Raw genomic sequence first — 18,819 nt, forward strand, 5'->3', positions numbered from 1 at the left:
GGCAGGAAATCTTAAAAAAAACTCTCCTGGAGAAAGCACCTACCAACCTGATCTAACTGTCAAGTTAGCCCAGCTCAGAGCAGATCATGCTCCTGGAGATCTCTGGTGGTCTCTTCCAACCCAAATCCTCTAGGAGGAAGGGGCTGGAAGGCAGAGTGAGGGGCAGAGGACACTGTTGTGGGGTTGAGGCCTTGCTGGCACTTGTACTGCCTGGTCAAGCCTGTCCTCAGAGTGACACAGTGAGCGAGTTCATCCTCAAAAGGAGTCTCTGCTCCATGGGCAACAGGAGTCAAACCAGTGCTCTGAGACTACAGAGAAGTTCTCAGGAACATGCCAGGCATTCAGCCCCTTTGACTGCTGAGGTGTCCCCAGACCGGTGCTTTGCATGCTGGGTCTTAAGGGCTGAGAAATCTTTAGAGCCAGAGCAGATCAGAGTCACCCATCCTGGGCCCACAGGTTACAGGGCATCAGCAGGGCTGTACTGGCTGCACGGAGGGAATCACTGCCCAGGGCGTGAGCAGATCCCCCTCTGCCCTCCCCTCTCTCTTCACACCCCGGAACAGAGACTGTGTTTCCCGTGTTGGCCCTCCCTGCCGGGCTGTATTCCCAGGTGGAGGGGACACAGGCTTCCCACTGGGGAAATGCAGGAGAGCCCAGTCTCATCTCATCTAGAGAAGCAGTGTCCCACCAGACCTGCTGGGTGGCCAGGGTTACAGGTTGCAGACCCCACTCTGTTCCCCGCACACCTCCTGCCTGGGGCTGCAGGGTGCCCAGCAACAAGGCAGGCATGCCTGGGGGTGTGGTGCCATTGGGGTGGTGGCCTTTGGAGCAGCCTCTGTCTGTAAGGAACTCAGGAGATTCTCTGCCTCCATGTTAGTGGCAAAGTTTGTTTCCCATCTTCTTCTCTCCTGAGAGCTGAGGATTTTATTCTCGGGAGAAGGGGAAAAAGGAAAGCCTTTTGTCCATGGGAATTATACCACCCCGTCAACCCTCTACTGCTTTGTCCTGCTGTATCATCCCAGAAGTTCTTTGGCAGGAGCATTTTTTGGTTTGGTACCCCCATGTGCTTCTTCCTCCTCAACCTTTCCCTCCTTGACCTTGGCACCATCTCCACCACTGTCCCCAAATCCATGGCCAATTCCCTGTGGGACACCAGGGCCATTTCCTACTCAGGATCTGCTGCCCAGGTCTTTTTCTTGGTCTTCTTTATGTTGGCAGAGTATTGTCTTCTCACTGTCATGGCCTATGACCGCTACATTGCCATCTGCAAACCCCTGCAGTACGGGAAACTCATGGGCAGCAGAGCCTGTGTCAAAATGGCAGCAGCTGCTTGGGGCAGTGTTTTTCTCAATGCTCTCCTGCACACTGCTCAAACATTTTCAATACCACTCTGCCAAGGCAACACAGTGGACCAGTTCTTCTGTGAAATCCCACAGATCCTCAAGCTCTCCTGCTCAGACTCTTACCTCAGAGAAGCTGGGCTTCTTGTGGTTAGTGCCTCTTTAACTTTGGGTGTTTCATTTTCCTTGTGCTGTCCTGCGTGCAGATCTTTACTGTTGTTCTCAGGATCCCCTCTGAGCAGGGCTGGTGCAAAGCCTTTTCCACGTGCCTCCCTCACCTGGCCGTGATCTCCCTGTTCATCAGCACCACATTTTCTGCCTACCTGAAGCCCCCCTCCCTCTCCTCCCCAGCTCTGGATCTGGTGCTGGCTGTTCTGTACACAGTGGTACCTCCAGCAGTGAACCCCCTCATCTACAGCATGAGGAACAAGGAGGTCAAGGACTCATTGAAGAAACTGTTTCAGCTCTTACTATTTCAGCAGCAATGAGCTTCCCATCTCTCCTCACAAGTGATTTCCAGTTTATCTCAGGCAACTCTTGTGCTTTCAGAGTTCTGTCTGTGATAGCCATGTTTGTGCACGAATGTTTGAATTCATCCCACCTCTCCAGAGGCACGAACCCTGTCTGTCTGACCCAGAGTCCTTCTGTAAATCTGCTGATCACTGTGTCAGAGCTGGCCTCCCAAGTAGCACCACTGTAATAAAAGGGGATTTCATCAGTACACTGCCTGAAGACTGGGCTCTTCTTCCCAAGCAGGAGCCAAGAATGCACTCAGGGAATTGCCCTGTTGCTGTGCCTGGGTTTTCCATGGGCTAAGCAGGATGTGCTCATAGCGTGATGTGTGAGGGAATGAGGGCTGGATTCAGCTGTCACTGGTGGGTGCCCAGTGGCCCTGGAGGGGGTGAGCGGTAGCTGCCAGGGACTGACCCACATATTAGAGGGCTGGTGACACATTCCTATCCTTCTGGAAGGGAGTACAGAGCTACCAGAAGAGGACAGGGGATCTCCAGGGGCAGCGTGTGCCTGGGACAGGCAGTGAGTGGAGACTCCCAAAACCAAGTGGAGTCACCCAAATGTAAAGGGTCAAACTGAGGAATGCACCAAATCAGGGCTTTGCAATCTCAGGAGAGGCAGTGGGCTGGGTCTAATGATACCTCTGACCCCCCATCCTGAGCAATGTGAAATGCCCTGCGATCGCTCCAGGCATCCTCCACATACAGAGACCCTGGGGAGGGGGGTGTCAGGTGCAATGATGCTGGGCCAGCTGGGTCTGCCCGGACCAGCACAGCCAGGGTGGAGTCACCCCAGGGCCCCACAGCCCGCTCACCCTGCAGAGCAGCACTGCCAGCCTGGGGTCCTGTGGGGAGCACAGGGGAGGGCTGCAGGAATGGCCAGCAAGGCCAGCACAGACACAGTGACCTGGGGAAAGGCTCTCTGGGGAGCAGGGACATCCCTGCAGAAAAGCAAAGGTGCAATTGTTTGCTTCTGTGGGGGGGAATAAATGAAAACCTGTTTCTGTGTGTGTCAGCTCAGGGCAGGCTGCTGTGTCAATGGAGCTGCCTGAGGAGCCTCAAGGCCAGGACTCTTGTGCTGTCCTGGGGAGAGGGGCTGCCCAGAGGGGCTGCAGGCAGCTACGGTTAAGGATCTCCTGGTGATGAGAGAAGTGGAGACATGGAGTGAGTGGCCTCCATTTCCTTGTGCCATTGCTGGGCCCCAGCCCGGGGACTGATGGGGAGGCTGACAGTCCTCTCTCCCCCCCAGGGAGAGACCTGGACCAATAGTATTCAGCTGGACAAAATAGGCTCCTTCCATTTCTGGGGAAGCCAACCAGAAAAAGCAACCACCTTAAACAGCAATATATACACGCACTGGCTTTCCCGCTCTTGGGAAAAGCAACTTCATTTACCTCAGGGCAAATACCAGACTACTCCAAAACAACATATTTCTACACGGTCAAAACACCACTTACCTTGTGGGACAGTCATGCAAAATTTTAAACAGATGAACCAAAAATAGTTAAAAGCAAGCACACTCAGTTTTTACCAGGGTCTCCTCAGTAATTTCACCAAGGTCCACAGAACAATTTTAACAAGGCCCATTCTGGTTCTGTCTGCCAGTCAGGTGCTGTATAGCGCTTTTATAGGTGCTGCAGCCTCACGCAGCAGTCTCTTCCTGACAGATCAGGAGAAAAGCAGGAAATATAGGATTTCCTGAAGAAATATGAAAGACATTGAACATCTGGGACTTTGGCAAGGTCTGGGCAAATTTCATTTATCAGCCCACCACTGTGGAGTCCTACAGAGTAACAAAACAGAGGGCTGGACCACATGCTATTGCAGGAACCAAACTTCTATGGGATTGTACATTCAAAACACCTCTGCAAAGGGGGTTTTCACCTAATCCAGGCCACAGTGACATTTACCTGCCACAGATGTTATACAGCATTTTCAATTTATAAGGATTCTCCAGCTGCAGGTTTGGGGATTTTTCACCACCACTTCTGGGTTTGAAACCCATCATCCAACCTTACTACTGAGTCATGATTTGGACTTCATTTCACCCCACATGTGCTAAACCAGAATGACTTCAGTTCAGAGTGGGCTGAACTGCTTTTCCAAAGGACCACCACTATGGTAAATGGCCAATCAGAAAAGCAAACCCCCTGGGAGGTGCCATCCGCATGATCCTGGAACATGCAACACATGGGTCAGATGGATGAAGCTGCACACTGTTTGGTTAAACATATCAAAGCTTTGCCAATCTTTGGTCAGCAGGGGCAGTATTCCAGCCCAGTTCCTCAGCCTGAGGGGAAGGAGCAAGCTCTGGGGAGATTGCTGTCATCCACTGAACCCAACGATGAGTTGTGCAAGAGCATCTTCCAAGAGCAACCTCACTTGAAAGCCTACAAAGTATAGAAGCAACCCACAACCATGGTTGATAGGTAAAACTTTCAGCAGAAGGGCCACTACCTTTTAAGATACATTATAAAACACAGCAAAAGAAACAGTTAATCTGTCTAAAATAGCAAGATACATTCACATGTCTTCTGACTTCCTTCCTTTGCTAAAACCACAGGAACACTGCTCACTACAGCCTGGACACAGAGAGAAAGTGTTTATCTTGCACCATGGGCTATTTTCTTTCCTCTTTCACTCTGTGCGAATGGCTCTTTTCTGTCTCACAACATCGTCCTCTCATTCACAGCGTGAAGCCAGCCGCCACTTCCCAAACGCAGCGCGAGAGTCTGTCCTGACACTTTTTTGCATTTGTAAACTTCTGTTTTGAACAACAGCTCAGCACAAAACTTAACTTGTATAACCTAGGCTCTCGGCTTGGCCCCTTTTCAAACCTGCTCGGCATTCCCAGAGCCATACAGAGAGATCCACACAGCCTCCAAACTAATTGATTTTTAATGAGAGGAAGTTGTTTTTCCACTGGAAGAATGTTGTGCTAGAGAAATATTTTGAAACTTCTCTAACCTTTCCTGCCAGACTTTCTGCAGAGCACAAGCAAGGAAGTCGCCATCTGTGCGCTCGACTGATGAACGCAGCAGAGCTTTGCTTTGCTTGTGACCCCAGCTAGACCTAGAGTTTAAATAATTAGAACTTTCAAAACAAAAAAGTTTCAAGTTTTATTTGGTTTCAGCCCTGACAGTGGTTCAGATAAGCAGAATATGAATCCCTGCAACTTAGTGCTCTTGCTGATCCATGTTGAAAAAAAGACTAAGCCCTACTAAGCCTTCCACCCCACTCCAGGTTAACTTGGTTATTTTAGTTTCCAGCAAAAGGAACAAACATAATATCCAGGCAACTCCACAGCTACAGGAAACCCTGGGGAATATCATCTTAGCAAACTGAGGTGTTCAGGACAGTTACCTACAGGACAGTAGCAGCTTCATCTCATTGTGGTTGGAATTCAGAGTCCAGAAATTAACAGCTTTCTAGGAATACATAACTTCATGTCGGCTGCTAACCCACATGCACAAAAAGATTTGCTGCCTGCAAGATTTGCAGTGCCGATCACCAGAGATGACAGAATCACAGAACCATTCAGGCTAGAAGGGACCTTGGGAGGACGCTAGTCCAACCTCCTGCTCGCTTAGGGAGCCACACTGAATTCACACCAAGTTCCTCAGGCCTTTGTCCAGCTGCATCCTGAAAGCCTCCAAGAAGAGTCCACAATCCCTCTGGACCCCACTTCAAATGCTTCAGGATCCTCATCAATTTTTCTCCCTTCTATAAAATTTTAACAGCACTTGTGTCAGCTTTTAACTCTTTCCTCTCATTCTCCTGCCATGAATTCCTTTAAAAACCTGGTTCATTATCAGTGACAAACTTCACTTGGGAAGCTGCTATGAGTTCCCCCAGAAACCTTCCCTTCTCTGCGCTGAACAAGCCCTGTTCCCTCAGCCTCTCCTCACAGGGCAAGTGCTCCAGTCCCCAACCACCTTGGGGACCTGCCACTGAGCTCACTCCATGTGATCAACAGTGTTCTTCTACAGGCAGCCCCACCTGGACACAGTCTCTGGATGGTCTCTAATGAGTGGTGAGTAGAGGGAGATAATCACTTCCCTGAATCTCCTGGCTGTGCTCCTGTTCATGCCACCCAGGACACTGTGGCCTCCTTTGTTGCTAGGGCACACTGCTGGCTGATGTTCAGCTCCCTGCCCACAAAGACTCCCCAGACCATATTATTGCAGGGTGTTGGTCTACCCCAGGTGCAGGAGCTGCATTTGTCCTTGTTGAATTTCACAAAATTCCTGACAGATTGTTCCTCCTGCGTGTTGAGGTCCCTCTGAATGGCAGCCCTCAAACATGTGACTCTTCCTCCTGATGAGGTGTCATCTACAAACATGATGAGAGTTGCATCCTCCAGGTCACTGATGAACCTGTCAGACAAGACAGGTCTGAGTATAGACCCCTGCATACTCCACCTTTACCTGGCTTCCTGGTAAAGCATGACCCATTCAAAAAACCCTCGGAGCTCAATCATCCAACCCGGGTGTCCACCCATCATATTGTAATGCCTTATTGTATTCAAGAATATTCATGGAGACAGTGTCCAACACCTTCCTAAAATCATCGTAAAAAAACATCCAGTACTTTCTGCTCCTCCACAATCACAGGTCTTTTGTCACAGAAAGCAATCAGGTTGTGGAGGAATGTTTTACCTTGGGTAAATCCATGCTGACTGTTACCAGACACATTCTTCCTGTGCCCAGAAATGTGATGTGAGAGCATTTGCTGCATGACACACTCCTCACCAAAGTGAGGCTGAAGGGCCTGCAGCTCCCCGGGTTGTCCTTGTGGCCTTTCTTGAAGATGGGCACAACACAATCCTTTTTTCTGGTCTTTGGGACCTCCCTTGATCTACACAACCTTTCAAAAGTTGATAGAGACTGGCCTTGTTATGACGTTGGCCAGCCCTCTCTGTGTCCTTGTATGCAGCCTGAATGTAGATGAATGTTACAGCTCACGTGCACCAATTCCCACCTGCTTTCCTTTGAGAACTAGCTGCAAGCAGACACAGAAGGTTTTGTCTTAAGAGCACACAAACAAAAATAAAATTTGGAACAGTTGAATAAAAGATACAAGACACTCCTCAACTGTATGTCAAGTCCAAGCTGCCTCCAGTGAGGTCCACTGCCCACAAGGCATAACCTTCCTTGAAATGTTTTCCACAGATAGATAGGAAAGGATAGAGAGAAACACAGCAAAGGAGCTGGCTAAAGAGACAAGGAGACTGCTGAAAGATGAGGCAAGCTTCAGACTCCCAGCAGCTCAGAGCAGCAACTGGAGAGTTCACAGCTACCTGAAAGGATAAAGATTAAGGGGAAAAGGAAAACTGGGAAACTATGGAAAGTGCATGTGCCCAGAGAGTCTGATGCAAAGATGCCTTTAGAAATGACCAATTTAATCAGGACATGTGGAAATATGTGAGAGAGCACTGAGATGACATCCATAGCCTCATAGACAGAGCAGTGGAAACACAAGGTCAAGGGCACATCCATATTTCTTCTCCCGCCATTAATACCCTTCCTGAAGATTTCCACTCTTTCATCATGTTCATTGAAGTAGACTAAAATAATCACCAATGGGCCCTCTCTCAGCACTGAAGGAAGACTGATTCCACCATTACAACTTGTCTTATGAGAGGGTGGTTATGTGCAAGAAGTGGAAATGTCTGACTCTGAAAGCCCCGATTCCCATCTCTTAGCTAGGCAGGACACACAGAACAGGGCAAGAAGGGAGCTCATTGATAGCAAGGAGGAGGCTGATCTCACCCCAGGCCAAACCCCATCAGTGCAGATGTCTCTGTCAAATCCAGGTCTCTGGATTTCCCTTTCTCGTCCAAAGAGGGAACTAAGTTGCCTCGACAGAGCTGTTTTGAGATACGTTTCCTAAGGACAAGCTAAGGTCCCGCAGGAGCCACCGCCAAAATTTCCAGCACCACATGGCAACACAGCTACCCCAGGGCATCTCAGGCAGCCAGAGCCTCTCTCTGTGGTCAAATGAATCAAGCCCAAAAGAGTAGATCCTAGTCATAAGTTGAGATATGCTCCAAAAATAACTCAATGCAACAATTGACAAGAAATCCTCTTTTCCAAAATTTCACACAGTTTTTAACATTACCATATATTTTTTTCTTTCTTCTTAATTGGCAGCACAATGCTCATGCACTACAGGAATGAGCCTGTCTATGCGAGTGAAAAAATATATATACATACACACACACATTATTCATCAAAATACATTTGCTACCAGCTCTCTTAATGGAGAAACTTTGTTCGGAGGAATGACTTTATTTAAATCAACATGTTTCAGCTCTCTTCTTCTGCCTCTCTGTCCTTCCTTCTTCCTTGGCCTCTTCCCTCTTTACAGAGCTCTCCAGGGAACAGCGCACTGAATCACAGCACTCAGGGTGGACGACACCTCTGGATGTCACCTATTCCCAGTCCCCCTGGTCAATGCAGAGGGAACTAGATGAGGTTGCCCAGGGGCTCCCCCCACTTATGCATTGGCCACAAGGGTGCTGAGAGTGCGCTCCATCCACTGTGCAGGCCATTCATAAAGGTGTTAAACAGTCCTGCCCCACATGTTGATCACTGAGGGATGCCACTAGTAACCGGCTGCCACTTGGAACTTGTACCACTGATAACAGCGTTTCAGCCTGATGGTCCATCCAATCTTCCACCTGCCTTATGGTCCATTGATCCAGGGCAGAGCTCAACAATTTGCCTATAAGGAGACTGTGGGGGACTGTGTCCAAGGCTTTGCTAAAGTGAAGGTTCACAAGATCCCCTGCTTTCCCCTTGTGCATGCAGGTATTCATCTGATGGTAGAAGGCAATCAGGTTGGTCAGGCATGGTTTCCATTTCCCCTTGGTCTACCCATGCTGCCTCTTCCAGGCCTTCTCCTTCCTATGCTTGGAGATGGTTTCCAGGAGGATTTGCTCCATCACCTTCCCAGGCACTGAGATGAAGAGGACCAGCCTGTCGTTGCCCATACCCTCCCTCTTGCCCTTCTGCAAAATGGGTGTGATGTCTGCCTTTTCCCAGTCATCAGGAACCTCCCTGATTGCCCTGACGTTTCATAGACAATTGGGAGCAGCATTGCAGTGACTCCAGCCCCCTCTCCCTGCACCCTGGGGTGCTTCCCGTCTGGTCCCATGCACTTGTGTGTGCCCACTCGGCAAAAGGCCTCCCCAGATGCATTGTCCTCCCCCATGGGTGAGGCTTTGCTAACACAGATGCTGCCAAAGGACTCGGGGCCAGGGAGGCCTGGCAGTAGACAAGACCAGGAAAAGACAAGGTAGAAGAGGCAATGAGCTCCTCAGCCTTTCCCCTCTCTTTGTCACTACTTCCCCTGCCCCACTGAGCAGGGAGAACACATTTTCCCTGTCTGCCTGCCTTGTGCTGCCAACGTCCTTACAGAAGCCCTTCAGGTTACCCTCCCCATCCCTTCCTAGATCCAGATCTGGCTCCAGCTGAGCTTTCACTTGCCTAACTCCTTCCCAAACAAGATGAAATCCTCTCTGCTGCAGTCCAGGGTGGTGACTCTCTTATTCCTCTTACCTCTCCACCATCTCACAGGCACTGCAGTGACAGACAATCTACACATTCACATCCCCATCCAGCCTGAGCTTCAGGCAAGAAACCAAGGGGAGGATGGCACCATCTACTTAGAGACACAAACTACAGAGGTGCAGAAATCACACTGCAGAAAAGCCTGCATTTCTCCCCTCACCACTGAGGGGTTCCAGGCAATGGCCTTTCAGGTGGTTAAAAGTGAATGCCAGGAATTTCAGGAGTAATGTAGATATGCCTGAGGCAGTGCCTCCCAGGCTGCCCTTACAGTCAACAGGGAGGAGGAGGTGTTCACCTGCCTTCTTTTAGATGGTCACATAAAGCACAAAGGACTCCTGTCCCAGAGACATTTGCTCTGTGCTTGAAACGGGGCCTGAGATCATAGGCGTTCAGGATAATTCAGGTTGAAGGGACCACAGGAGGCCTGTAGTGCAATGTGCTGCTCAAAGCAGGGTCAGGTAGAGGGTCAGAAACCAAAAAATGCCTCTGCCAAAGGACTTCTGGGGATGATAGAGAAGGAGAAGTCAGTAGAGGGTTGATGGGGTGGTACAAGTCCCATGGACAAAAGCATTTCCTTCTTCCCCTTTTCCCGAGAATGAAATCCTCAGCTCTCCAGAGAGAAGAAGCTGGGAAACAAACTTTGCCACTGACATGGAGGTGGAGAAGCTCTTGAGTCCTTTACAGACTGTGGCTGGTCCAGAGACCACCACCCCAATGGCACCAGACCCCCAGGCATGCCTGCCTTGCTGCTGGGCACCCTCCAGCCCCAGGCAGGAGGTCTGCGGGGAAGAGAGTGGGGTCTGCAGTCTGCAGCCCTGGCCACCCAGCAGGTGTGGTGGGACCCTGCTCCTCTAGATGAGACTGGGCTCTGCTGCATTTCCCCAGTGTGGAGCCTGCGTCCACTCCAGCTGGGAATACAGCCCGGCAGTGAGGGCCAACACGGGAAACATGATCTCTGTTCCAGGTTGTGAAGAGAGAGGGGAGGGCAGAGGGGGATCTGCTCATGCCCTGGACAGTGATTCCCTCCCTGCAGCCAATACAGCCCTGCTGACGCCCTGTAACCTGTGAGTCCAGGAGATGGGACTCTGATCTGCTCTGGCTCTAAAGATTTCTCAGCCCTTCAGACCTTGGATGCAAAGCACCGGTCTGGGGACACCTCAGCAGTTGAAGGGGCTGAATGCCTGGTGTGTTCCTGAGAACTTCTCTGTAGTCTCCCAGCACTGCTTTGACTCCTGTTGCCCATGGAGCAGAGACTCCTTCTGAGGATGAACTCACTCACTGTGTCACTCTGAGGACAGGCTTGACCAGGCAGTCCAAATGCCAGCAAGGCCTCAACCCCACAACAATGTCCCCTGCCCCTCACTCTGCCTTCCAGCCCCTTCGTCCTAGAGGATTTGGGTTGGGAGGGACTGCTTTAGATATCTAGGACCATGATCTGCTCTGAGCTGGGCTAATTTGACAGTTAGATCAGGTTGGTATGTGCTTTCTCCAGGAGAGTTTTTAAAGATTTCCTGTCCCCTGCCCCAGTGCTACTCAACTGCCATTGTTATTTCTTTATTTTTCCTTCAGCTCATTTGAAATTTCCCTTACTGCATCTTCTCCTTGTTGTCTCTTGTCCTTTCCTCCCCTTGGTCCCCAGCCAGACCATCCCACCAACTTTGACTGCGGACAATCACAGCCTCATCTCCAAGCACAGCTTTACTGCGATCTCCTGGGACCACATAGGCAGGCCAAGGTGGCCAGCTCTAAGCGTAGCCACATGCTGTGGGTCCCTACACGGTCTCAGAGGAGAGTGTATGGAGACATAACATGACCCAGGGCAGAACCTGTGGGTCGCCACCAGGGCAGAGCTGGGATCAGTAGGCGTGAGAAGAGTAGACCTCCAGCAGCTTCTCCACACCTGGGCAGGCAGTGGTGCACACAGCAGTGCTCCTGAGAGAGGACGGTGACACAGGACGGGGGGCACAGTGCAGTGCTGAGCACCAACCATCTGTGCTGGGTCTGGGAGTCCTGGCAGGCGGTGCCAGTGGCTGTAGCCCCTGGGAAACCCCCGACCCTGCTAGCAGCAGTGAGTCCCCTCCATGACTGTCGGGAGCTTCTGGAGTGTCGTGGCTCCCATCAGCACTCAGGCCTCCACTGGCCCAGCCCCGCTGTCCTGCACATGTCCCCACAACCCCACTGTGCAGGAATCGCACAGGACAGGGTGCATTCTGGGGTGGGGAAACATACCCCCAGCATGGTCCCCATAACAGCCCTTGCTGCCCCATTGCCCGTGGCCCTCCTGCCTGGCAGCCTCCCAGCAGTCCCCAGACCCTGCCCAGCCCTGATCCTGTCCCCTGGGGTAGCAGAAGTCCATGCTCTGGGTTCTGCTGAGGTCTGAGCCCACAGAGAGGCCAGGCAGGGCTGGACATTGCCTCCACACACGTGCTGAGCCCAGCAGGCAGATGGACCTGGTCACATTAAGAGATCACCCCTCACTGGGACCATGGGGAATGGGCAGTGCTGGAAATAGCTGGTGTGAGAGGCTGGGTGTGTGAGGAGTTTCCTGGGGCAGTTTCTCCTTTCTGTTCATGCAGCAACAAGCTCAGCTGCATCTTTGCACTGAGGCACCCTGCTTGAGGGCCCCCATGGGGGAGGATGGTCTACAGGCCCAGGAGATGACCCCAGGACCTCCTCTGCATGCTCCCTGACAGCCCTGCAGAGGACCCAGCAGAGGGCTTGTCCTCCCAGGGCTCACAGTTGGACTTCCAGTCCTCCAGCTGGGCATGAAGCCTTGTCTGGGGGGGACTTCTGGGGTAAGGACCAGCGTGCAGGGTGGGCAAGGTTGTCCGAAGGAAACGTGCTGGGGACAGGGTGCGAGGGACAGCAGCTTTGGAGGAAGAGTCATCCTTCAAGGACTGCACTGCGTAGAACCTACTTTATTACAGAGATACTGTGATGGAGTCAGCTCTGACCCAATGTTGCACAAAATTTTATATGGGCACCAGGTGAGGCAGAGCAGTCTCAGTGAAGGTGGAATGAATCAAACCATTTCTGCAGCAACATGGTAACAAATAATAATAACAACAGTAATACTAGTAATAAAAATAAAGTGAACAAAGAAAGCTCAGTCCTGGTACGAGACACAGCGGGAGTCATTTGCGGAGAGCAATGGCAATGTCACCACTGCTGAAAAATGTCCAGGAAATCACCTTCCTCAGCGCATCTTTGAGCTCCTTGTTCCTCATGCTGTAGATGAGAGGGTTCAGAGTTGGAGGCACCACCGCATATAGAACAGCTACCACCAGATCCAGAGCTGGGGAGGAGAGGGAGGGGGGCTTCAGGTAGGCAAACAGATCAGTGCTGACAAACAGGGAGAACACAGCCAGGTGAGGGAGGCATGTGGAAAAGGCTTTGTGTCGTCCCTGCTCAGAGGGGATCCTCAGCACAGCAGTGAAGATCTGCATGTACGACAGAACAATGAATATGAAACACACAAAGCCTAAACAGGCACCAATCACAATAAGCCCAACTTCCCTGAGGTAGGAGTCTGAGCAGGAGAGCTTGAGGATCTGGGGGATTTCACAGAAGAACTGGTCCACTGTGTTGCCTTGGCAGAGTGGTATGGAAAATGTGTTAGCAGTGTGAAGCACAGAATACAGAAAACCACTGGCCCAGACAGCTGCTGCCATTCTGACACAAGCTCTGCTGCCCATGAGGGTCCCGTAGTGCAGGGGTCTGCAGATGGCAACATAGCGGTCATAGGCCATGACTGTGAGAAGACAATATTCTCCTCCTAACAAGAGGGCAACCAGAAAGACTTGAGCAGCACATCCTGAGTAGGAAATGGCCCTGGTGTCCCACAGGGAATTGGCCATGGATTTGGGGACAGTGGTGGAGACAGTGCCAAGGTCGAGGAGGGAGAGGTTGAGGAGGAAGAAGTACATGGGGGTGTGGAGGCGGTGGTCGCAGGCTACAGCTGTGATGATGAGGCCGTTGCCCAGGAGGGCAGCCAGGTAGATGCCCAGGAAGAGTGAGAAGTGCAAGAGCTGCAGCTCCCGCGTGTCCGCAAATGCCAGGAGGAGGAACTCGTTGAGGGAGCTGATGTTGGACATTTGCTTCCTCAGGGCTTAGTGGGCTGTGCAAAGGAGAAAAGACATTGAGAAATTAGGAGAGACTTTTCAAGCCAAGAAATCCCCAGATGTTGCAGGTCTCATACAACCCCCCACATTGCCTCTCTCTTTAATGAGAGGATCTTTGTGCAGCTCCCGTGCTGGAGCTCTCCTTTGTCCTGCCTGAGTGTGCTGTGAGGAGCAGGGACGTCTGTCCATGGGCTCCACAGGAGTCACTCCTGCTGTCAAGCAGTGGGCACAGGGGAACAGGGGTGACCAGTTCTGACAGTCACAATTTCTGTCAGGTGAAATCCACTCATCATGTAGAAGGGCTTTTCAGTGTCTTCCCTCTGAATTCTAAAGAATGAGGTTTGAGGAACAGAATTTCAGGGATTATATAGGAATTTTATTTTAATTTAGTTGTTGTTGTCACCCCTGGGGAGTGTTCCTCAAAGGTAGAAATCCTTGGGATTTCTACTATGAGTCCTGAGAGGAAAGCACCCACTGTCCCTTCTTGCAGAGGGAGGACAGCTAGTCTGTCTGTTAGTCTCATTCCCACCTGTCTTGTGCTCGCAACCTCTTGGAGCTGGAGGATGATCACACTCATATGTTGCTCTAAAAAGAAACCAGCCCCTAATGAGAGCACACGAGCCCAGTTTCAAAGTGCACAGCTCCAAACTTCTCACCCTTTCTCCAGGCACCTGAGGGAGCTCTCCACACTCCCCTTCAAGCCAAGGACACACAGAGCTCTTTTCAGATGCCCATATGCAACCTCCCACCACCAGCTCCATACTCTCAGCATCTCTGCACCTTCCTCATGGGTCTCTCAGATATCACAGAGGTGCTATGAGACAGCTGTGCCTTTCTGGAGGGCAGCACACAGGCTGCCAGTAGACTGTAAGGAAACGGTCAAAGGACTCTTAGGACTGAAGATGGGCTTTCCCTAAGGCAGAGTCAGCTCATTTCCCAGCCCCACAGACTGCATTTCCTGGAGGTCCACAAGTCAGAAGGGGGCTGGGGCAACCTCATTCCCATGCAGACCCCTCTGCTGCACAACTTGTAGCATCCATGTCTGAACTGCAGCTGAAACTTCCCACCCCAGAGAGCCCAAGAGCAAGACCAGGAGCAGCATGGACAGGAGGGGAAACAAGGAGCAGCACCATGATCCAGGTGCCAGGGGAGGCAAGGAGAGAGAGACAGACAGGAACTCAGGAAAGCCTTCACCTTACCAGCTAGGCATGCCACCGGGCAGGCAGTGACATTGCAGGGCAGTCACTCTCAGTCCCTTTCTCAGGCACCTCTCCTCTGCCAGAGGGCTGGCTGCAGAGAAGGCAGCTCATGCCCTGGACCCCATGGCTGTCAGGGCAGAGGCTCTGCTGCGTGGGAGAGGAGACACAGGGAGCTTGCTCAGAGGAAGGTGTCTGCATCAGAGGGACTGACCATGACTTGCCCAAATCCATCCTCCCATGACAATTCTGTTGGCACTTCCCTCTCACTCCCTGCCCATCTGTGCTGCCTGGGGCTGTCCTTGCTGCCTGGAGCTTTCTCTCTCCCAACATCTTTTCCCTGTCTGTACTCACAGACCCTGTCCCACCCTCTGTGTGCACAGTTCTGCCCTACAGAAACCTCCCAGATCAGGGCACTGTCTAGGGGCATCTCTGTTCTCACAGGTCCTAAGGAGCAGGTCACATTATCCCTGATAAGTCCATAAAGGTGCTGCTGGTGCTGCTTTAGGTGGGGTTGGAAGGGTTTGCTGAGCTTTCTCACAGACCTACTGATCTCTGAGAGGGAAGGTCAGTGAGTCCCAGTTCCTTGCCAAACCACAAAACTCTTTCCTTTTTCCTTCGTGCCAACATTAGGAAACTGAAAGCCCTGGAGGGAAAGCTCCTTCCCTTTCAAGTAGCCTTTTTTGCACCTTCATCTGTGGTGCAGGGACACTGCTCTGAATCACAGCCCTGTGCAGACCTGTGTGCATATCCCAGCTTCACAGCCCTGCAGCCGTCCTTGGGAGAAAGTAGCAGCACGCCCTGTCCCTGTGATGATGTGGTGGGGAATGCCTGCTCTGAAGCATCTCCCCCTCCTCTGCAAAGGAGAGCAATCCTTAAAAAAAACAGTCATGGGATGGTATGGGTTTAGAAGATCCTTCCAGGAAACTCAGTAGCATTGCCCTGCAGCCAGAGACTTACTGTGTCAAGGGCTGTGAAGATTTCTCCAACAAGGAGCTCTCCTCTGGCCTCCCACTCCACACTGCCTTGCACTTCTCTCTGCCTTCTCTCCTCTCATGTCAGCAGCAGCAGGCAGTGCCCGGAGCCCTGCTGCTCTTTGCAGAGGAGCTGCTCCTGCACACAGCTGTGTCTGGGCAGTGCTGCCCACTTGCCATGAGCTTCCTCCATCCGCAGAGCCTGGCCTCACTCAGGTACAGAGGCCCAGCTGAGATCATGAATTTCTCTGTCCCTTGTGCTCCCTCCTCCTGGGAAATGTTCACTGCAGCAAACTAAAATAATCACTGATGGTCCCTCTCTAAACAATACAGAGAGACCAGTCACAACAGTGTCCCTTGTTTCATCAGAGGATGGTTGCATCGGAGGATGGTTATCTACGAGAGGTGGAAACATTGCACCCTGGAAATGCATATTCCCATGTCTTAACTAGGCAGGACACCTAGAAGCGGACAAGAAGGGAGGTCATTCACCCATGATTCAGGTGCTGACTCAGATGAGTCAGTCTGGGCATCACACGCCCGTTTAAAAGCCCCTGGGCTGGAGTAGAATTCAGACTCCCTCCTGTGAACTCCACAAAAAACCACACAGGAGTTTGGATTCCCCTTGGAAAAAAATGAAGTGTGCACAACAGAGGTGTCTGCATGGGAGCTCCTTCTCTACGTTCCCATTATAATCACTGGAGATGGAGGGTGGGAGTCATTTGCTCAACACACAAACACCTGGTGACATTGGAAGAGAAAGAGGTGGACCAAGGCATGTGCCAGAGTCTTCTTGCTCTGATGGAGCAGCTATGATGCCCCCGTCCTTCTAGAGCATGAGTTGGGGGCCAGGTGGAGAATTCCCTTGGCCATCTCAAATGACACTAGATGCCTCCTACTACTAGAGCTCCACTCACTATAAAGCTGAGACATAGGAAGATCCCAATGTTACAAACAGCTAATGCAATTCAGTGCAGACACTTGATTTAATGACATAGAAATAGGCCTGCAGGGCCATGTCGGATACCTGTGGTGTCCAGCACATCCACATGTCTCTAGTAGTTCCAACATGGGACCTACAGGAAGCCATGCATTTTTGGAGTGGTTGCTGGGCAAGTGCCCCATGGCACCTTGGGTTCCCTACCTGTGCCCAAACAAATGAATCCCACCACTGCCTTTAGGCACAGTCTGCACTGTCTACATCCAAGCATGCTGCACAAATGGGAGGCACATCACACCAAGGGCTCCACTCTAGTCTCCGCACTTTCAAATCCTTCTAGCTCTGCTCCTCCTGAACCCCTTCTCACCCCCCCAGGATGATATGAACAGGGATGGAGCTAATGATGTCCTCAAGGTGGCTGGATCACAGAACCAGGGTCTTTTTCAGTGGCACCTTGTCCTTCCTGGACATTGGTTCAAGTCTGTCACAGGCCCAAAGGTGCTGCAAAGTCAGCTCAGGCAGCAACCCCCTCTCCTGCCATTCCTGCACAGCCCAGCTCTGTTTCTCCATGGCTTTGGGCACTGCAGGCTTTGCTCTCTTAGTGGGAACCTCCTTTCACCATTACATTGCCACCTGCTATCTATGCCAGCATGTCACCACTTGCAGTCAAAGCCTTTGCATACATGAGGTCCCTGCTAAAATGTTTCCCTGTGACAGATCTTCAGTCAGCACCATACCTGATGCTCTGCCGCCCAAATGTATGCAAACATATGCAGCCTGGGGTGCAGCCAGGAGCAGATGGAGATGCACAAGCTGTGAGAGGAGTGCCACATGGTTGGAATAACTGAGATGTGGTGGGATCACTCGCATGACTGGAGTCCTTCAAAGGCAGGGTGCAAGTTCTTCAGGAGAGACTACCAGGGAAGATGAGGAGGGGGATGCCCTGTGTGTGAAGGGGTAGCTTGGATGTATGGAGCTCTTCCATGGGATGGACAAAGGGAGGCAGCTCTGAAGGGCAGAGTAGCTCAGGAAAGCCAACAGGTCATTAAGCACCTTTCAAGCACAAGAATGCTCCATAACATACAGTTTGTAAAATTAGTAGCCATCTCTGGAGCCCAGCTTGGCTAAACAGTGAGCTCCCACGTGAGGTCCCGGGCAATAAGGCAGCCTACAGAAAGGCAAAGAAGGCAGAGGCTGCAAGGAGGAATTTAGAAATATTGTCTAGCAAAGTAGGGATGGTGTTAAGGAAGCCATAGGTCCCCTGGGATAGAGACACTTGCAGGGGATGTGAAGGACAGGAAGAAGAGCTGCTACTGCTTCAGTAACAGTAACAGAATACAACAGGAAATGCGGCGGCACTGCTGAGTGGGGAAGGGATTCTTGCAAAAGCGGATATAGATAGGACTGGGGAAGTCAAGTCCTCCCTGGCTTCAGTCTTCACCAACAAGGTCTCCTGAGCTGTTGTGCCTAGAGTCAGGACTGCTGAGGAGAAAAGCAACCTGCAGTGCCCAAGTCTCTAGAACTCAACCCCTACAAGTCTATGGGATTGGATGGCTGGCATGAGAGCTGGCTGCTGTGACAGTAGGGCTGCTTGCTGTCATCTTTGAAAGGTTGTGGAGATCAGGGGAGGTCCCAATGAAGAGCGGAAGGAATATTTTGTGTCCATCTTCAAAAACGGCCACAAGGACAGCCTGGGGAGCTGCAGACCATTCAGCCTCACGTTGGTGAGGAGTGTGTCATGGAGCCAATCCTCTCAGATCACAGTTCTGGGCACATGAGGGAGAAGAAGGTGTCTGGGAACAGTCAGCATGGAGTTACTGAAGGCAAATCATTCCTGACCAACCCGATTGATTGCCTTCTGTGATAAAAGACCAGTACTGGTGGAGGAGAGGAGAGTAGTGGATGTTGAGGAGGCATCCAGAAGGGCAAAAAACTGCTTGGATGATCGAGATCAGAGGGTTTTCATGAACGGGTCATGCTTTACCGGGAAGCCAGGTAAAGGTGGGGTATGCAGGGATCTATACTCCACATCCTGTCTTGTTTGAAAGGCTCATCGGTGACCTGCAGAATGGAAATCCCCTCACGGTTGTAGATGACACCTGATTGGGTGGAACAGTCATAAGCTCAAGGGCTGCCATTCAGAGGGACCTCAGCAGGCAGTA

At 51.4% G+C, this 18,819-nt stretch overlaps 1 protein-coding gene across 1 annotated transcript; it reads right to left on the reverse strand.

The window, feature by feature from the left end:
* Positions 1-12,560: 12,560 nt before the first annotated feature.
* LOC136993030 (olfactory receptor 14A16-like) lies at positions 12,561-13,520 on the reverse strand. Its single transcript, XM_067303047.1, has one exon. The coding sequence runs from the start codon at positions 13,518-13,520 to the stop codon at positions 12,561-12,563; it is 960 nt and encodes a 319-aa protein (XP_067159148.1).
* Between the last annotated feature and the right edge of the window lie 5,299 nt (positions 13,521-18,819).

This window comes from Apteryx mantelli, chromosome 11, assembly GCF_036417845.1.
Source record: "Apteryx mantelli isolate bAptMan1 chromosome 11, bAptMan1.hap1, whole genome shotgun sequence".
NCBI lineage: Eukaryota > Metazoa > Chordata > Aves > Apterygiformes > Apterygidae > Apteryx > Apteryx mantelli.